Genomic DNA, 20,186 nt, shown 5'->3' on the forward strand with positions numbered 1-20,186 from the left:
AAAATGTGAAATACCAGGAAAAAAGGTGTATTTCAAATTTTAGGTGGCCACCTTTTCTTTACTCTAAGAAGTTTTCCTTACCTCAGCTGCTGGATGCAGAAGGAGGAACCTGAATCAAACCTTTGCAAGCTTCCCAATTTAACTGCCAAACTGATTAAACGTTGTTTTCTACGTAGAAGTTTCTAAGAAAAGCAACTATGCATTCATTGTTTTAACCTTTCACAAGAATTCACAATATCATGTATATGAACTAAGAATCAGAGATACATAGATCAGATTAATTTTTGAGAATGCTTGTTAAATCTGCTCTTATTATGCACTGCTAATTCAGTGCAAGGAATAGCTTCTTCAGGAGAAGAAACAGCATACCAGAAAATTTCTGAAAGTGCTCACTGAAAAGAATGCAAACGAGGAAGGGTCTGCCATGAGCCCTACCATAGAAGTTAGTCAGCAAACTGCAAAGGTGTATCTAGTAAACACAGTAGCAAGGCAGCTTACTCAAAGAAGACTTCAACATCTACATAAACCTTGCTGGAGTTCCCTAAGAAGAGCATATCAGTCCTTACCAAGCTTTGTATGACTACTCTCCCCAGAGTGTTTTGAGGCAAGATTGGAAATATAAATATTACAGCAATATCAATAACAGAATTTCAGATGGTGGCAACAGCCTTAGACCTTCTTTGGTATTATGCTACTCACAGATGCAATCACTCGTTCTCAGTAAAGCAAATATTCCATGATTCATTAATAATTTAAAATAAAAGCCTTCTCTTAGAATATCATCCCTAATCTACTGCCAAGAGTATATTAGTTTTCCATTTACATACAGACTTAAAGAAATAAGAAAACGCATATATTTCCCTTTCAGCAATGATGCCTCAAATATTGAGGTTATCAAAATATTTCTATAACTAAAAAGTGAATAATTAAAATTTAAATAAATTAAATTCCCTAAAATTGTATAAAAATATCTTATAGGCATTTAGATGTATCAGAAGTTTATTACCATCAAATTCCTTGAAATCCTTGAAATTGTATGAAAACTATCATGTCCTGTTAATAACATTGATGTAAGGAAATAGCAAAATTCACATGTGAATGAAGTAGGAAATGAATTTGTTTCTCGACAAATATCAGGCTACACACCTGGTGTACCCAACAAATGAGTCACCATTCATTGCCAAAGGCTAGGTAGAGAAACTTAATTTTTAATTTTTCCTTGAATAATGAAAAAATTCAAAACTATAGGAGACTATAGTTCACTATCAACACATAAAACTTTTTAAGTGTAATAAGGTATTTATAACTTGCAGACAAGTAACTGTAGGGCTTCTCCTCAGTATTTTTTTCCTCTGTAGCTAAAGGTATTTAATATGTGAACAAAAATTTTAATAGTTCATATATTCTGTGATAAATTCTATTTGCATATTTCTAATACCACACTACAAAGTTGCAGGTTTTCCATGGAAGAGATGAAAAAAATCTAACATTGCCAATGCTTTAAGTTCCCATCATCCATTGCAGAATACAATACAAAGAATATGTAATATATTATTTTGTCATTAATAAAACTTCAGAAGTTATCTAATGGCAAATTTTAAAATTAGGAAAAAAGTATCTTTCGGTATTCATTTGTGACATATTTAACTTCAGCTTTTGGTTTCAAGTAAGAAATTAATCAGCTCAATCTTCTGAACATATTTTGAAAGCTCGAGTTTTTTGGAAGCATTACTGAAAGAGTAAAACATGAAAAAAGGGAAAGAAAAAACTTGTTATACAAATACCTTAGCTACTGAACTACACATATTGATGTACAAAAGTTCAGCTGAATAAAAATAGAATCATCAAATGGTTTGGGTTAGGAAGGATCTGAAAGGTCATCTACTTCCAACTACCCTTCCATGGGCAGGGAGCTCTCCCTTCTAGATCAGGTTGCTCAAGGCCTTATCCCACCTGGACTTGAACACTGCCAGGATCTGCCCACTCCCTGGGCAACCAGTTCCAATGTCTCCTCATCCCCATAGTAAAGAATTTCCTCCTAATCTCTAACCTAAATTTCCCCTCTTTCAACTTGTAACCACTCCTCCTTGTCCTATCACCAGAGTTCCTGACAAAGAGTCCCACTCTGGTTCCCCTGTAGGCCCTGATCAGATCCCGGAAGGTTGCTATGAGGTCTCCACACAACTTTCTCTTCCTCAGGCCGGACTGCCACAACTTGCTCAATCTGTCTCTGTAGGTAAGGTGGTCCAGAGTCCCCTCAGGGCCCGCCTCCAGACTTGGTCCAGGAACACCATGTCCTTCTCATGCTGGGAAAACCAGGAACATACAGAGCACTCCTGGTGGGGTCTCACAAGGGCACAGTGGAGGGGGAAAATCACCTCCTTTAACCTGCTGACACACCTCTTTCAATGCAGCCCATTAAACGGATTTCTGGGCTGCAAGCACACATTGCAGGCTCATGATGAGCTTTTCATCAACATCATATTTTTGACCATGAAAAAGCCTATAATATTTTACACTCAATTTCTGAGTATCTGCATTTTTAAGATCATATGGAATTTATCACATTCCCTTCTTGCTGATACAGTAGCCAAAATTATTCATTGCGTAAACGTGCTATGTAAATTTGTGAAAATTTACCAGCACAAATACCCCAATCTGGGTTTTTAAATTATAGTTTACTTCAAAGGAGCATTTAAGATTCAAGCTTTTAAAGCCTATTAAAAAAAGCTACTTGAAACAGTTAGTCAAAACATCGAATAATTCAGTTATACAAGAGAGAAAATGCATATTTATAGAAGACGCAGTGCAAGACAGCAAGAAAAGGTGAATTTAAAATAACTTTAAACATGAAAAGTGTAAGAAAACCAAGGCATGAGGCAGTACAGTTATGCCCATTATGGAGTCACTATGAATTAACACCACAGTTTTGTTATTTGTAGTTTCAAACCCTTTGAAAGTCACTTTCAAAGACAGTAGCTTTGTTTTCATGTTTTTTCCTGTTATATATTATGACAGAAGTGAGAGCAATTTTTCAAGGTCCCATCTCAATAAAACTCTCATTTTTCATTGGAACTAAAATCCCAGGCTCCTCTTGTGAGAGATGGCCGTTTCTTTGAAAATTCCAACCTTCAGACTTCAGAAACTTCAAAAGTACTATGCTAACTAGGAATTAACAAAAACAACCAACCAAACCACCAGTAAGCAATTCCATTATCTTTTACTTCACCTCCACTTAAAATCTGCCAGTCTGACATTTTTTCATCTACATACAAATCCTTTTGTGACTTGATTTTGGGGGAAAATATATTTATCTTGATACTAAACAATAGTTTAGTATCAATTACAACCAAATAACTCAAGTAACTAACTGATTCTTAGATAGGGAGAGCTGGCTAATTGATGACTTTTTCATTTGTTCCCTTTCAGGACATATAGAAAGCTGACATATAAACTCTGAGAATCACAAAAGAAGCACAAAAAGTTCTCAAGAACTACTTTAGGCATATATACAGTTAACTTTCTGTACACTGTATATTATTTATATGAAGGTACCTACAGAAAAGAAAACCAATAAAACGCTTTTAGCCACCTTACCAGGTATCCTCCTGTTAACCTGTCTCATACTGATTTCAGCTAGTATGACAAAACTTTAAAGAAATGTTCTTTAAAAGGACAAACTATCCATAGCAGCTGTTCCTTTCTCTCAGTTTGAAGAAGTTGAATTACACCTGGTTATTGTAGGTTACAGTAACAACCAGTCTTCAAAAGTGAGAAGTGGCACTTTTCTTCAATGGAAATGGTTTAAAGACAAAAGGAAGGAAAAAAAAAAAGCTAACATTTCAGTCTTTTCATAGGTAACCACTTTTCCCTTTTCCTAAGAAGCAATCTGTGATTTAGGTCTCGCATTTCTACCATCTAATGCACATTTTAAAGGCAATGTTGGGCTAACTTATTTTGAGAAGGATTCCTTTTATTCCTTCAGACAGAGGAGACCAACATGGTAACATCTGTACACAACGCATCTCTAAGATTGTTAATGCCATGTCTATTACTTAAAAACATGTACAAAAATATGTTGACTCAACTCCCAAATTGAAGGGTGAGAGGCAGCTAACACTCTCAGCACCTGTGAATGCAGTTAATTTCAGGCAGTCCCAATGGATGTGTACCAGTCAAGTTCTTTCAGGTATCTTCCAACATATCCACTCTCAGTACTTCACATTGAAGTCTGTCTCTAGGCACAAACTTTTGGGGACACCTTGGAGAAGACTGAGGCAAAGACAATATTAAGTACCTCTGCTGAATCTATTAACTTTTGTAATTAATTCATCATTCCATTTCAGCAGCAGGTCCCCATTTTCCTTGTTCAGTTTTTCACCAATAAAGCAGTTCCAAGAAATTCTGATTGTATCAGTCATTACTTGCAACTTTCAATTGCACGTAGGTTACCAGCACCCTTCAGTGTCCAGACAATGTTTCTGAACTCTCCCTCTACAGCTTTCACTTTTTTCACTGTTTTCACTTCCTGAATACTCTTTTCCATCTGCAGCCTACACCAGAATCTAGTGGTGAGATCTGTTTAGCCAAGTTGATCTCCTGAGACATCCATTGTTTTTCCAAAGTGGACCATACTTGGGTTTGTAGAAAGCTGTCTTTAAAGACATTGTAGCTTTTCCTGAGCTCTTTACCCTTCAAAACTGCTTCTCACAGGATTCCACCTACAAGTTCCCTAAACATCTGAAGACTCTGCTTCTAAACTGCAGAGCTGTACAGCGCTTCTTTCCTTCCATCACTGTCTCAAGGTGTTGGCCTTGGCAACTTCATGGTCATTACAGCCAAGACTGCAATTTATTATTATCTCAACAAGTTCTTCCTAATTTGCAAACAGCAAATCCAACTCTGTGACATCCCTTGCTGTCTCAGGCAACACCCATCCCCAGAAATACTCTCTTTCACACTCTAGACACCAACTTAACTGGCTTGTAACACCTTTTTGAAATACCAACACTACTAATTCCCATCCCTACAATTGCCCAGATCTTTCATTCATCAGCACGCCTCATCAGCCAGGAAGACAAAGACAGAGGAGATATTCTGACTGTGTTCATTGAAGGGACAGGTAACAGATTTTCAACAACTTGTCCAATATTACAAGCACTACGTTTGGCAACTTAAAAATTATTTTATCAGCTTGGCACTCACTAGATTTTTCTACAAATTTCTACAAATGATTTTTCAACAAATCATTTCTTGTCCTAGGAACTCTATAATCCTTTCATCATAACCAGTCTGAAGAAGTCAATTTGCAAGAACTTTACTTCCCATGTTAAGAGATCTGAATTAGGCTTTTTCAAAAGAGTTTCCATCACCACAACAATCCAAGAATTGCTAGTGTGGGAAAAAAAGGGCATTTCTGGGTGAGGTGTTAATTAGATAGTTATTGCAATGAATGTACTTCAATAATGCAAAAGAACACATCATTCTAAGAGTACATTTATCATGCAAACAAAAAGAATCCACTACCTAGATGTGTGTATAAGCAGCTGTTGAATTCAGATTTGCCATGTTTATGGCTCATTTCTTGGAGGAATTTAAAAAACACAAGCCAATTTCCACCAGGAAACAAGAAAAAGTACGATTTAAATAAAAGAGAAAAGATCTGCACTATGTATTCAGTTATTTTCTTTTCTGCTTTATCATAAACTATGAAAATAACTTTTTAATATAGTAGAAGCAATAATAATACCCCTCATAGAATAGAGACCTTTGGAGGCTAGGGCACAATTTATTTGGAACTACATGTTCTTTCATACCAACAAAGATTAAGTCTACTGCAACAAGATTATATGTAAGTAAATTAAAAATCAAGAAAAAAATTGTGGTAATATTTTTAAGCTTTTATTTTTTCACACACACACACATATATACATATACATATATATATATATATATATATATATAATCTCAAAGTACAGCATCCTTTATTTTTTAATGATTACATTTTAAGATGACTATTTGAAGTCAGATTCCTGCTTTGCAGCATCAATTTTTAAAAAGCTGTGGGTCTTAAGTGATAGAATGTAAATGAATGCAAGTCCCCACTGGTAGATTTGAATATATAACTTGCTATTTAAAGGAAATAACTTGCAGTGAAATGTCTGGAGAAGTTAATTCTCAAATAACATCCAGGAGTCCGTTCCACTTTGTACCTTTATTCTGGTATCATTGCCAGATTTTTCTTTTTTCCATTGTGCTTCCTGCTTCCTCAGTTTCTCCAGGTCACTTAGCAGGTCGGCACAGCATATATTTAATCCCTTGTTTTCCTCCTCCAGGTTTTTTATAACCAGTCTGTTTTGCTCTTTCTTCTTCTGTGCACACTCCTCAGTGTCCTGTAGAACAGTACCACAAGGGCCGATAAACAAAAAAGTGAGAACTAATCAGCAAATATAAACTGTGCAGTTTTACCCTCACAGCAGCTTCTATATTTGATGGCCAAGGTCACCTGTGCACTTTTATTGGCCTCTTTCATGCAGGTGGAAGGGTCATATTTTTTAGCTAGATGACAGCTTTGATGAGTACACATTTGCAAAGAGCCCATTAATTGATCAAGCTGCCTTTGATGCTGTCCCCAGCTATTTTTGAGACCCACACAGACATATCCTCCCAGACCTCAGCTTTATCAATTAATAATGCCAGTCCCATCAGAATCTAATTACAAGAAGCCACATCTTCACACTTCTACTTTCTTTGCTCCATTTCCATCATTAACTATTTATCTGAAAGTTATAAAGCTTGGATTCTTGGCTTTAAAGCATCTTTCTCAGTTAGTATGTGAGAAAACAGTAAGGTATAGCAAGGCCTAAGGCAATTTTTTCTCCAAGCTTGTCACTTTCTGTGCCACAAAGGCTGACACTGCTTAAAGAACTACTTCAAAGCTACAGTCTTATAAAACTATGTACAAGTCAATATACCTTAAGTTCTTGGCTTTTATCTTTAAATTTCCGGTTCAAGTTACCAAATTCATTCTTCAAACGGGCATTTTCCTCATCCACAGCACTTTTTCTCTGCATTAAGCTGTTTATCTCCTGCTGCTGTCCTGTGAGCCTCTATTAAAAAAAAAAAAAAACAAAACCTGTTCATAGACAAAAAGCAAGTGCAAAAGAGCATGCATGCTCTGTGTTTTAGGCCTACGAAATGTAACTATCTGACATAAGCAGTTTTTACAGCATTATTTTAATTCCATTAGCACTTTAATCAAACTCAAGGCTGAATGACTATAAGACACAGTAATGCAAATGACGAACCAAATACCCTGCTGCTATTGAAGAAGCCTATAAATGCAGAACTGAACAGAAATTACTCAGAGAAGCTTATTCAAAAACAGTCATTTACAGAAGTTGTACCTGCGTTAATGGATTAAGAATGGATTAGAATACTCTTTAACTTGCACTTATAGCACACCAAAAAACAAGCCAGAGCTGAATTCAAAATTCTGCAGAATTTCCAGAATTTGTCATAGTAAACAGAAATTACTGTTGAGTGAGGCTACCAAAATGATTACGCTACAAAATACTTTAAAAGATAATTAAGTCTGGCTGAATTTGCAGCTCAAGGAAAATAAGACAACATTACTCACCACATACTATGGGTTAGTTCACTCGCATATAGAAAAATCTCACTGCCATAAAACAAGAACTTCAAGTTTCTGCAATAATTTCATTTGATTCTCATGACACTTGCATTAAACACCCTCACTCTTCAATGCCTATTAGAACTCTGTGTTTTTCTCCACATTCTCTGCTTTAATTCCACATTCTGTTTTGTCCCATCTCTTTCTAAATCAAAAGGGCTTTAATCTATAATATTTTCCTAGCAGTGACACCATAACTGTGGTACGAAACTGATAAAACTTTCATGTCGGAGCTGAAGTTTAACTGCTTTGCTTTTAATTCATTAGCTAAAATGAAGTGTGTACAGAAACATAAAAAATCATCAACAAGACAAAAATCCTCTAGATTATTCTTCAATACATCTGATGATATATGTGAGTTTTCAGTGTCTAAAGCTTACATCTGGTTCATAAGGACGTCAGACATAAAAAAAAGAACGAAAATATGCTGAGCAAAAACATGCAAAACAGTACATTTGAAGTTGCATTTTACTATTCAAAAGACAAAACATTTGCTCTTTGGATATATTATTACACTTACAGTAATAAACTGGTGCTGGTAGAAATGATTTAGCTGAATCTTTAAAAAGGTATGTATCCACATTACTAAGGAAAGCATCAGTCATTTTGTTTGTTACTCTCCCACTCCCCAGGTCCTCATGGAATTGGAGGAAGCAGCTCCTTTGAGTCTTCCTTCTAGCTCATTACTATTTACTTAACATTTATCAAAACAAAAGTCTGTACTTGGAGACACCCTTAAAATATCATTAAAAATCTCACCTATATGAAAGACACTCTTGGCTGAGCTAAAAATTCACACGCACACATTTTTTATAAAAGCTCCAGCTCTTTAATACATCTAATTTCTGAGTACACAGGTACATCACACTAATGTACCAGTTTCATTATGCACTGAGCAGAAACTGGGAAGCATATGTGTATTTGTGAAGTGAAATCAGAGATATTTGGGTTCTGTCTTAAATGGGATGTTTTCCAGCAATTTGGAGAATGAATGGAGAAAGGATGGTACAAAAGTGCAACTAGCTATTTCAAATGTTTGTTCTGTACTGCACAAATTAAGTTTCCAACTGAAATAAACTACTTACTGTGAATATTCAGAATAGTCAGACAGATTATCCTGAATCAGACTTGCACACTAATTACTTATCTCCACAACTGAACAGTAATTTAACACTTGAAACCAATCAAAAAGCAAATATACCACAGGAATCATTAGGAAACTCACCGGAGTAGTCTACAAAGTCATCTACTGCAGCACTAGTGAAACATTGTCTAGGTGAGTTACACTTGCATGGAAAAAAAACCCCTGTTATGTGTCAAAGCATTTTTCTGGGTTACCACTTTGCGTGCTCTTATCTTTTCCTCTAAAGGAATTGAACTTTTACTCTCCTATCTGCTTATTTCACAGGCTTATAAAGAAGGGGGAAAAAAACAAGTATCACTCAGGAGCCATGACTGGGTAGAAATAAGGATTACATAAAGGAATTTCTGAGATATAGACAATTAAGTAAATTATCATCTGCCCTTTCCTATGCAGCTCTTTTCGTACTTTGCTTCCCCAACCTATATATTCATCTAACAGGAGAGTAAAGATTGATTTCTTAGTGCAGAGAACACAGTGTTCCTAAAAGATTACCCTATTCTAGTAGGCAAGTAAAACAGCAGAGGAAAAAAACACACCTGATCAACACACAGGACAACCTCCTACTTGAGGTTATTTTGACAGATTTCACTAGGTAAAAAACCCATCAGGAATTACTCTATTCCCATAGTTTCTACTGATTTTTGGCTAGATACTATAAAGACAGTCTGACACTACACAAGAACAATCTCAACTTACACTTTGAGTTGACTCAGTCATACTTGTTTGAATACAACAGGGCAAAAGCAATGTTTGACAGCTTGGTGGTCAAGAACCATAAAAAACATCATGTAACTAAGGCATCTAAAGCACACTTCAACAAACTTTCAAGAAAGAAAATTCTACAGTGAATTTGCTACAATAAAAACCAAAAGGAACTGCTTTTACCCTTCTTTGATTCTGGGAAGAACCAAAGAGTATCCCCTGTATACTGCTGGATCCCAGAGTGCTCCAGGCAACAGTACATACAAAGAAACATTGTGACCTGGTGAAGGAGACCTTTTGATGTCTCAGAGGACTGTCATTCCTGAATTAATTTTCATCCTTTCCCATGGCATCTCTTTACCTACAGCACAATAAAAATTTTTTTGTTCCATAATATATTGTTTACTGTCAAATACTATTTCTTTTTTAAATATCTTCATAGCAATCTGAAGAGAAAGCAAAATCACATACCAAGTCAAACTGAAAAAATCTGCTATGAAGACAACAGATCAAAACCAAAAGGTGACAATAGCTCTTTCTTGTCTTAGCGCTGAACACTTCAATTTTTTCATGTAAGTAGGATGTTAGAATTATCTGTCCATACTTCATTTAATTTAAAATAAAAGATTTTAAATTAAAACCTTGTTTTTACCCATTGTGAGTTTAGACAATACAGTACTGTATGGAGACAGTCAAAGTGGTAACAAAAGCAACTCCTCAATGCTAGGAGTCTGATTCCCAAAAAAAAAAAGTGAGTTAGGATACAATTACCAGAACTTACATACTGTTTGATATTACAGATATCATCACTGAAATTCCAGTCTTTAGTGACATATTTTTTAGTCTGCTAAATAAAAAGCAAGTAAAGAGAACTATGTAACAAAAGCTGTACATATTATTATTTCCTTAAGTGCTTTCCAAATTTTCATATTTTGGGAGCCAAGGTAAAAGAAAGGTGGAAAAACCAACCCCTAACTGTGCATTTTAAAATCAATCAGACTGCACTACTAAATCAGTATTGCATAGCTGCCTCTATACAGGCTTGTGAAATGTAAGTAAGAGTGGGTTTTATTTCACGTGAAGAAGTTAACTCAAACTGGAGTAAAAACAATCCAGGAAAAACACAAAAATGACATATCCTTCAATGTTGCTGCTAATACAGGAATGCAACAACACACTGGGTGCTGAAGCACTTCATGGGAAAATTCAAATCTATGCACGACAATATTAAAGGTGCCCATCTAGTAATGCAACAAAGGGGCATTTGATTTCTACTATCAAAAAGGATCATGGTAACAAATAAATACTAAATTCTGTGCTTTCTTCATTGCATTCTTTATCACTGCACAGTAGTCCACTTCCAATACAACACAAGGAGAAAAAAGTTAAAATTAATATAAATGGATGAAAAATTGAAGTACTGAAAGTACTGACATTATTTGAAGAAATCCTGACATCTTCTGCAGAAACTAAATTAATTTAGTAATTAAATTATTTTATTAAAAATTAAATGCGCAAATATCATTTCTTTAAAGTTCTTCTTCTCAGAATTGCTACTTCAACATTTTGTAACATATCTTCTCCCTTTCATAATTTCCTTTCCCTCACCAGATAGTTGAGGTTGACTTACCACACTTTCAACTTCTCCTCTCTTTCCAACTCCTGTTTTCATTTCTAGCAGGAATTTAATGATAAATTTTCACCACTAAAAATGCTCCAGTAACATTTTATACCTTCTCTTAATTAAGCTTTCTTAAATTTTTCTCTATATTTTTTCAACTTTATTAATCCTCATGGTTCTTGAACATCTATATGGCATGTTTAACAAAAAGCATTGCTAGTCATATTCTCATACAGTCCTCCAAAATAAAGGAAAAAAAAAAGGAAAAAACAAAACTAACAAAATAAATTCACTTTCTTTCATCTCGTGACTTCTAGATTATACCTATCTAGAGCTAATCTAGATTAGATTCTTGTATTATTTTCAGACATAGGACAAACAGAAGTTTAAGGCAAATAGTTCACAAAAAGGCAACCATATGCCATGAGGGTCACCAGCTGCATTCTGCAGTCTGCACAATGTCCTTTTGGAGTCTGAATGACAACAGCTAGTTATGATATAAAATATGAGTTATTTTTAAATCCATACCTCTCTAAAAGTAAAACACCAACAGTGCTACCTGATTCTACTGTAGATAGATTCTAGAGCATACCTGTATTCACAGCTAAATATTCAACTTAGAACTTGACTCTTAACAAGGATGAAAAAAACCAAAGAAAAATAGCAACTGACATATAATGCATTTAAATGTAACACATGTATTTTGAGTGCATATTCCAATTTTAATTCTTATTACTTTTCATTCCTAACCTTCTGCCAGAACAATCTTCAACTAAAAAAGCAACCACAAACAGAGTAATTGAAGTGGGGGAGCTCAATTGATTTTCATACCACCAAAGACTGTTTTCCCTTGTCCAATCCCATGCTATCCAGGATTCCCTGAGATAAAGCAATTAAAAAAATGGTTTCTGAGAAAAAGAAGTATTTACCTGCAAGCAGGTATCTAGAAATCCATTCCCAAAATGAATGACAAATTCTGAACGTCAATTTCTATCAATATTAGACATGAAATACATGATAAAACATGATAACTTAGAGATGAATAGAAGGAAAAACATTCTTATAAACTGTCTATTAAAATGTGCTTTCATACCATATATTTGCCGTTGGAAAAGGACAGGTCTGCTTTGCAGACAGTAGAAAAGAAAACCAAGATTCTTTAAAGCATTTATAAGAGGATCAAATAAAATGCTTCTACAGAGAAGCAAACCAGAAATATGAGCAGGTGACTTCATCCTGCAGGTGGTGAATATGTACTTACTTCTCTACTATTAGTCAGCGTTGCACCTGAATTCTCACCTGACCCATAGATCAAGGAAGGGTAAAACAGCATAATCTATTATAAACATCATGTTCCCTATTGCCCTCTTCGGACTTCTCTAGGGTGATTAATTTGGTATCTTCAACAAAGTTTGCTATCTTAATCAAAACACCTGATAGGATTTTTCAATACCTGAACACGTGGTGGAAACAAACTGTGGCTGTATGCAACTCTAGCACCACACTTTCACTAGCAGCAATGGAACCATCTCTTACCAGCAACCTATTGAGTAGGTCACAGCATGGAGAAAACTATTTTTCTGATGTGCACCACCTCCTTTCCACTCATGCTGGTCCTTACAACTCTGCTGCAGCATGCTCCTTCTCTCATTCACTAAAACAAAACTTTACTAGTATTTTCCTCAATATCTTACGATCCTTTGTATCCCTTTTGCTAAGTTCCTTCTGTTGTACAGGTAGAGTGCAAGCAAGCACTGCCAGCAGCTGCATTTTTGCACCAACAGGGGAGCCAAACACTGTTTCCGGCACATGTAGTTTTCTACAATAGGTTTTCCATCTCTGAAACAAGGAATACAGAAGCTCCTTGCTCAGAGAAAGAGAAATATTTAGAGGCAGTTTTTTGCAAAAACACACCTCTAATTTGTAAATGAGACAGCATTTGGTCAAAATAGAAAATCTGCAGCTCCATAATAAATTCAGTATCAGTACCAAGCAGTATAGCATATATTGCAGTAATGTGTCTGCTGCACTTAGAAATTGACTGTCAATTTTACTCTACTGAGCTCTCAGGAAAACTGTAGTAAATAGTGACAATATAATCTAACAGTCTTGCCACAGCTAGTGAGGAGAGATCAGATTTTCTATACAACCCATAATACAGTGCTGTATAGCAACACCACCTAAGAAATGTAGTCTCTGCTCTTTCTTCTTAGCAGCTCTACTTTGAAACAGCAGCAGCACAGCCTTCTAGGTCAGAAAACAGAAAATCCAAATTATCTTTCTATCCTCTATTCTCTCTACTAATTTCAAATCAAAACCAATATCTTGCTAAGTGAGCTTTTCTCTTATCTTCATTGAAGAGCACAGTCTTGACAGAACCAGGCTTAGACTTTTTTGTCTCTGCTTTCCTCTCCAGCAAGACATATACAAGGTCCTCAAAGTGAGTTAGCTCTCTAGAAGAGTGCATGACGATCTGAGATCTGCAGGAATCGATACCTACCAGCATCCTTGCCTGACACAGCAGTACTTCATTACACTCCTATACATCAATGCTGCCAGATCAGGTGTAGTAAATAAAGAACAGCTGTTGCTGTGATCACCTGTTCTGACAAGCTCCTTCCAAAGTGTTGTCAGCAGATTCATAAGGCCAGAACCTAGTCCCACAGGGCACTGCCTGCTTCTTTCTGCTACTTGATCTTCGAAGTATAACCATTTTCTTGACTTTCAGGAAATCTGCCTGTATTCAAGTAAGAAGCCACAATATATGGGAACTTCCTCACCAAATGTCCTTAATCAGGGAACAAAATCCAACCATCTTAAAACCATACTGACTTTAGAAGAAAAAAAAAAGTGTCACTACAATGACCAACTAATTTACTAAAAACAGTAAAGAAGTTAATATCTTACACAGTAAAAGCAGATTCCATTGGCTATAGAAACCATTTTTAGCTCAGACAAAAGGCTGCTCTGCTTTGATGATAACTATTCTGGGCTGAGAAAGAAAACTCCCAGCTAGACACTAGCTGACAAGAGGATGAATGAGAATGAACATAAACTCCCTCTTCTTTCCAGGTTTGACTACTGAGCTCTGCTCAATATTCAAGAAATCACATGTTTCAAACTAGTGTACTGGGCAGAGGACAAGAGACATCACATTTCTTTAGTTACTTTTCATTTTTCTGTCTAATCCAAGTGCAGGTACCATCTCTGTAGAAACACCACTAAAAATATGAAGGCTGAGTAATAAAGACCCAGAAGCTTGACCCAACTTCAGGAATGGGTATGTAAGGCATAGATTTACAACACGCCTATAGAGACATCCAATATAGCTTCTTTTCTGCAGAATTAAGTAAGAAAAAGTTAAGTTTAAAAACTATTTCCTCAAAATGGAGCAAGCTACCTCACAGAAGCACTTTTTCAAGTGGTAGAAAAAGCCTTCCTACTGGGAATTCATACAAAAATACTAATGAGCTATAAAGGTACACTGTAATTTAGAGCTTATTAATTTCTTCAGTCAAAAAAGCCCACAGGTATCAGCCATAGTCATCATACTACCCATCTCAGGCAGCATTCTATCAATAAACCAAAATCAGCAATTTTCAACTGTCTGTATATTTTTCTTCCCATGTTTCTCACAGATATCAGCTCCTGAAAAAGGGTTCCTTCCCTTAATTTTATGAGAAAACTAACAAGAAGACGTCAAACAGAAAGGCAAAAAGACATATGATAATTCACTGAGGCAGTTCAAAGGTGCTACATAAAACACAGGTTTCACCACTGAAGGCTGATCCCTTTTCCAATGCACAACCTGAGTCGCTTTTTTTTTTAAAGAAAAAAAAATGTTAGCATCTCCTTCAACATGCTTTGTCTGCATTATATATAAATCTTATTCACTGGACCAACTTTTTGTGCAAAGAGTTTATAAAATTCATATAATCTCAACACTGCTGACTTTCATCAGAACTCCTTATTACCAAAATTATCCTCATGTCCCTCATTACCCAAGAATAATCAAGCTTACATGCTACTGCAAATAAAGTATTTAGATAGTAATAATGTCTCTATACATTTGTTCTAATTTAATAAAAGTATTTTTATTACAAAGAAAAATATAACCAGGCAAATGTACAAAAGTTAAGAAAAAATTATCAGTATTAATTAATGCTTGAAGGTAGAATTATGCTTCTTTCAATTGGACCCATTAAAAAGGCTTTAATATAGATTTGCACAGCAAGCTGAAGATTTTCAAGAGCAGATAATGAGGCAAGCTAGTACTATTTTAACCCCTCTAGAGTATAATCAGTTGATAAGGTTTTGAAACATTACAAGGTCTAGGACAAAAAGATTAGCTTTAGTTCCTCCAGATCAAAATTGAAAGCTAATTAATTAACAATGTTATAAGAAAAGGTTTACGGTTATTTTTACCTGTCTTTAATGTCATCTTCTAAAGAAAACAGGTTAAGATATTTTAATTTATCTATTGTGTGAATGGCAGAAGACTGTTCCCTGCTCCAGCATTATCTGCTAAACTAATTGCTTGAATTTAAAAAATTCACACATTCCCCCAAAAACCTCACCTTACATTTAAGGGTGCAAATAGCATTGGTGATCTATTTAAGATACACACAATTATTATAAATTAAATGCAACATGTTAAAAATGTTTCCAAATAAAAAAGACAATGAAAAAATTTTTTGCAGCAAAGTATCTATCAGTCTTCAGAAGAAGTAAAATCCTAAGAGAGCATCCTAGCCACTTAAACATAGCAGTTAGAAATTCTTTTCACTGAAACAGAGAAGTAATGCATATATGTCAGGCATATATAACTGCTAAGAATAGAGTTTTGAGACGCTGCATAAAACAAAAATAACAGCAAAAATTCAGAATAGTATTCAAGACAATTATTGCAAAGGAATAAGATTTTTACCACACAGCATTTACAATAAATATATCTGTATGCCAGATGAGGCCAAGTTGTGACTATCAGGACCAAAAGTTACCACTACACTAATTAAATAAAAAAGCAAGAAGGGAAAAGTACAATGGAAAACTCAAATACAACACATTCTGTGCTGAATTTATGTGCAATAATAGACAAGAATAATCTTAAGTGCTTTAACAAATTTATTTGTATGTTTGAGTGGTACATCTTGAAATCTTCCACGCTAATTCATATTTTAAATGTTTAACACAATATGAAGTTATGGAATAAACTCATGAAAAGAAAAAGGTCTTATTCATGTATACAAAACTGAAGATTACAACACCATAATTTAGGAGCAGTGAAAACCTGAAGTTGTACTAAGTAAACAGAAGTTCAATGCATATACTGTACTGTCCAAAGATATTGGACAGAAGACTTGAAAAATTATGATTTAGACTTTTATCTGTAAAGCCACAAGTTCCATTTTCATAAGTATCTGAACACTTTTCTTCAGTGTTAGGTTATACAAATGTGATTAAAGACCATATTACTTCTGAATCATAGTTTCCAAATTTACTATTTTACTTGATTTTCAGTAATATCCATTAAAATAGAAACTTCTCTAATACTTGAAATATCTCTTTATGAATTAAGCTTATTTAGCTTTCAGTATGAGCTAACTACATGGATGTATCTCATCTAGGCTGTGGAGAATATGCTCTCATATTTACAGAAATTTATAAAGTCCTTTTAGGCATGTCATTCTAAGCAAGACTAATACAAGACAAGAAATACAATCTCATGTTCTTAGACAGTTCTGTTGTTATTTCTAGAAGAAATAGAAGCTAACATCTATGTAAAATGATGAGACAGTCCATTGATTTTTCTTTTTTCCCTTACTCAGCATTGATTTATACAATCAGCTTTTTGGTGGCCACTCAGAAATTCCTAGACAACAAACCCTACAACAAATTATCTTGTTGCAACTGGCATCTCTGTGCGATGCATGAAGGCAAAGAGAAAAACAACAGAAGAAATGACTGGCTAATCTCAACTTCCTAGATGTAAAAAATTAGTCGGCTAAACAGCCTTCAAGTCTTCCTGTCTGTACTTTACATATTACAGTTCATTACCATGACTGTCAAAATGCACATTTTCACACACAACCTATTTGCATGTTAATTACCTAAATAGTATTGTTTCTTCCTTAGATGAACAAAGAAGGAGCACATTCAGTAATACAAAATAAATAAGAACACTACATTGTTTTTTAAGCCACCTCCATTCTTTGATACCAAATCACTAAAACTTCGCATCCAGGAAGCAATCCCTCTCTTGATTCAGTCCTACAGCGTCCCAGCCAATGGATGAAGCAAGAAGGTCAGCATGACATCACCTCTGTACACTGCTTTCATACACAACACTGGCACCATCTGGTGTCCTTCACAACCTGCCCCCCCCCCAAGTCAATAATACTCTAAGGGAAGCTAATTGTAAGGGCTGCATTAGAGTTGTGATGATCATCCAAACAACTTCTGTTCTCCTCATCTGTTAGAATCACTGAGTCACAGAATATCCTGATTTGGAACCAACCCACAAGGACCATGAAGTCCTACTCCTGGCCTTGTACAGGACAACCTCCAGAATCATGCCATGTGCCTGAGAGCATTATCCAAATGCTTGTTGAACTCTGGCAAGCTTAGTGCAATGGTCATTTCCAAGTGGAGCCTTTTCCAGTGCCCAATCACCCTCAGGGTGAAGAAACCTTTCCTAATATCCAACTCAAACCTACCCTGACATCTCCAAGCCAACCCCTCAGGACCTGTCACTGGTGACCAGAGGGAAGAGAGCAGTGGTGACTCACCTCTTCCCCGTATAAGGAAGTCCTAAATCCCAATGAGATCTCCCGTCAGTCTCCTCCTCCTATCAGGCTGAACCGAGTAACCTCAGTCACTCCTGTCTTCCCCTCAAGGCCCTTCACAACCGTCATTACTGTAGTACCCAAAACCAGCCCCCAGCACTGGAGGTGAGGCTGCCCCAGCTCAGAGCAGAGCAGGACAATCCCCTCCCTTGCCCAGCTGTGATGCTGTGCCTGATGCACCCCAGGGCAGGGTTAGCCCTCCTGGCTGCCAAGGCACTGCTGACCCATGTTCAACTTTCTGTGAACAAGGATGCCTGTACTTTCTGTGGGGCTACTCTCCAGCCTCTCATTCCCAAGTTTTAAGGGATATCCAGTTTTACCATCCTGTTGACAAACTCTTCTTTCCTGGCTGCCAGATTTCCATGGTTTTAATTACATTTACCAGCCTCTCTCCATTTCCACATGGATGATGTAAATTTATTACACCATCAATTTCAGATTTCTGATCAATTAGAGTTTCAGCTCCTGAAACTGATCTGAAACCACGGAGAGCAACCTCATGGAGAATGCACATCACAGGTTCAGACACTGCCATAGCAGGGACCCTTCTTAAAAGCACAGCAGTGCATACATATTCCTATAAAGGTCTTCACAGGGATTTTGCCTTTCAGGTAAGGATAGGGCAGAAATCATACACTGCTGGCTTCTAAGCATGCTGTGTGTGTATGCACCAAACAGATTACACATCACACCTACGGCCAGAGACACCACACTGAAACTTCAGCCATTGCTGTAATACAAATTAAAGTTTATTCAATAATAAACAGTATTTTCATTTTATTTACTGTATTATTTTACAGATATTTACATCTTTCATAGATCTACATATTATATGCAATGTAATACATTATATTACATCTAATGTATTAAATATTGGATATAATTCTATAGTATATAAAGTATATGATATAGATTATATATGTGATACAGATAATCTACTATATATGCATTATATAGTCTCTATAATAAACAATTATATAATAAAGTATGACATACCTTTTGTACTTCATATCATATATAACGTAGGTTTTCTATATATCTGTTTAAATTTGAATTGATTCAAAAATCAATAAAAGGAGACACTACCAGTTCAGTGGTGTTTCTTGTCAGGCAGAAGGTGCATCAGGTTTATTATTTTGTACTTGTCAGGATGGCAAATCTTACCACGATGTGCATGGGCATATTACAAACCAGAACACTCTTCTAGACTTAGATGAAAGTTTAGGTTAGACTATAGGGTAAGATGAGGCAATGAACTGACAAAATTCTTCAGAAAAAGTTTAATCTAAAATGATATGAACTTTTCAGGTAACAGATCAACTGTTTGAACAACGCAGAAGAGTTTAAATAATACTTCTTCAGAAATTTGTAATCTCTGATCACAACTTTTTTCTTAAGAGACAATAGCAAACTATTTTCTCATTTTGACAAACATAAATGTGTTGTCAATGACAAGTTTTCTTAACTGCTCTATTTAAACATAATACAAACCTGTTCTAAAGATTCTATTTTGCTGTCTTTGGCTTGCAAAACCTCTAAAATGCTTCTGTCCTTGACTTCAGCTTTCTGTTTTTCTCTGGAAACAAACAAAAAAATAGACACTTTATTAGTCATAATTTGCAGTTAATCATTTGAATTTTTCATGTCCTGATAATGAATGTCATTTTAAAGCACAGAAAATTAAATTATCTGAAGCTGACAGGCCCTGCAGAATTAATCAGGGAGCATATGGCAAGTGACAGCAAATTACATCTGTAAACATCTAACACAGCTTTGTTCAAAAAGAAACAGAAATAAGAGGTCTTAATATTTTTAAAGCAGCTGAAATATTATCTGTCTTTCACTCTTTCCCAAATGTAGAAAAGTGTATTTGAACATAGAGTGAGCAAAATGCTTTTGCCCCTTCTTTGCAATGTAGAATCACCAACCTACTTCAGTTTGTGAAGTCCTTATCTCAGTTACATGACATTTTTATGTCTGAAACAACAGTTCTGAACATCATGGATAATTATTTTTCTATATTCCACAGGGACAGAATGTGTAACTTATACCAGCAAAAGAAAAAAAGACTCAGAAGCTTGAGTAAGGGGGATGAGCAGAGCCACAATAAGTGCACATTTATTATCACCTCTGCAACACTTTGGTTTAACAAAGTACCTCATTTCATTGCTTTCTTATTTC

The 20,186-nt window shown here is 35.6% G+C and overlaps 1 protein-coding gene across 1 annotated transcript in view; it reads right to left on the minus strand.

Annotated features, from left to right (window-relative positions):
* Positions 1-20,186, minus strand: part of CNTLN (centlein) — a 180,616-nt gene that overhangs the window by 127,973 nt on the left and 32,457 nt on the right. Inside the window, 3 exon segments of the mRNA XM_077172188.1 lie at positions 6,213-6,392; positions 6,975-7,109; positions 19,497-19,581. Of these exon segments, the coding sequence (XP_077028303.1) occupies positions 6,213-6,392; positions 6,975-7,109; positions 19,497-19,581 (400 nt within the window).

The sequence above is a fragment of the Agelaius phoeniceus genome, chromosome Z (assembly GCF_051311805.1).
Source record: "Agelaius phoeniceus isolate bAgePho1 chromosome Z, bAgePho1.hap1, whole genome shotgun sequence".
NCBI lineage: Eukaryota > Metazoa > Chordata > Aves > Passeriformes > Icteridae > Agelaius > Agelaius phoeniceus.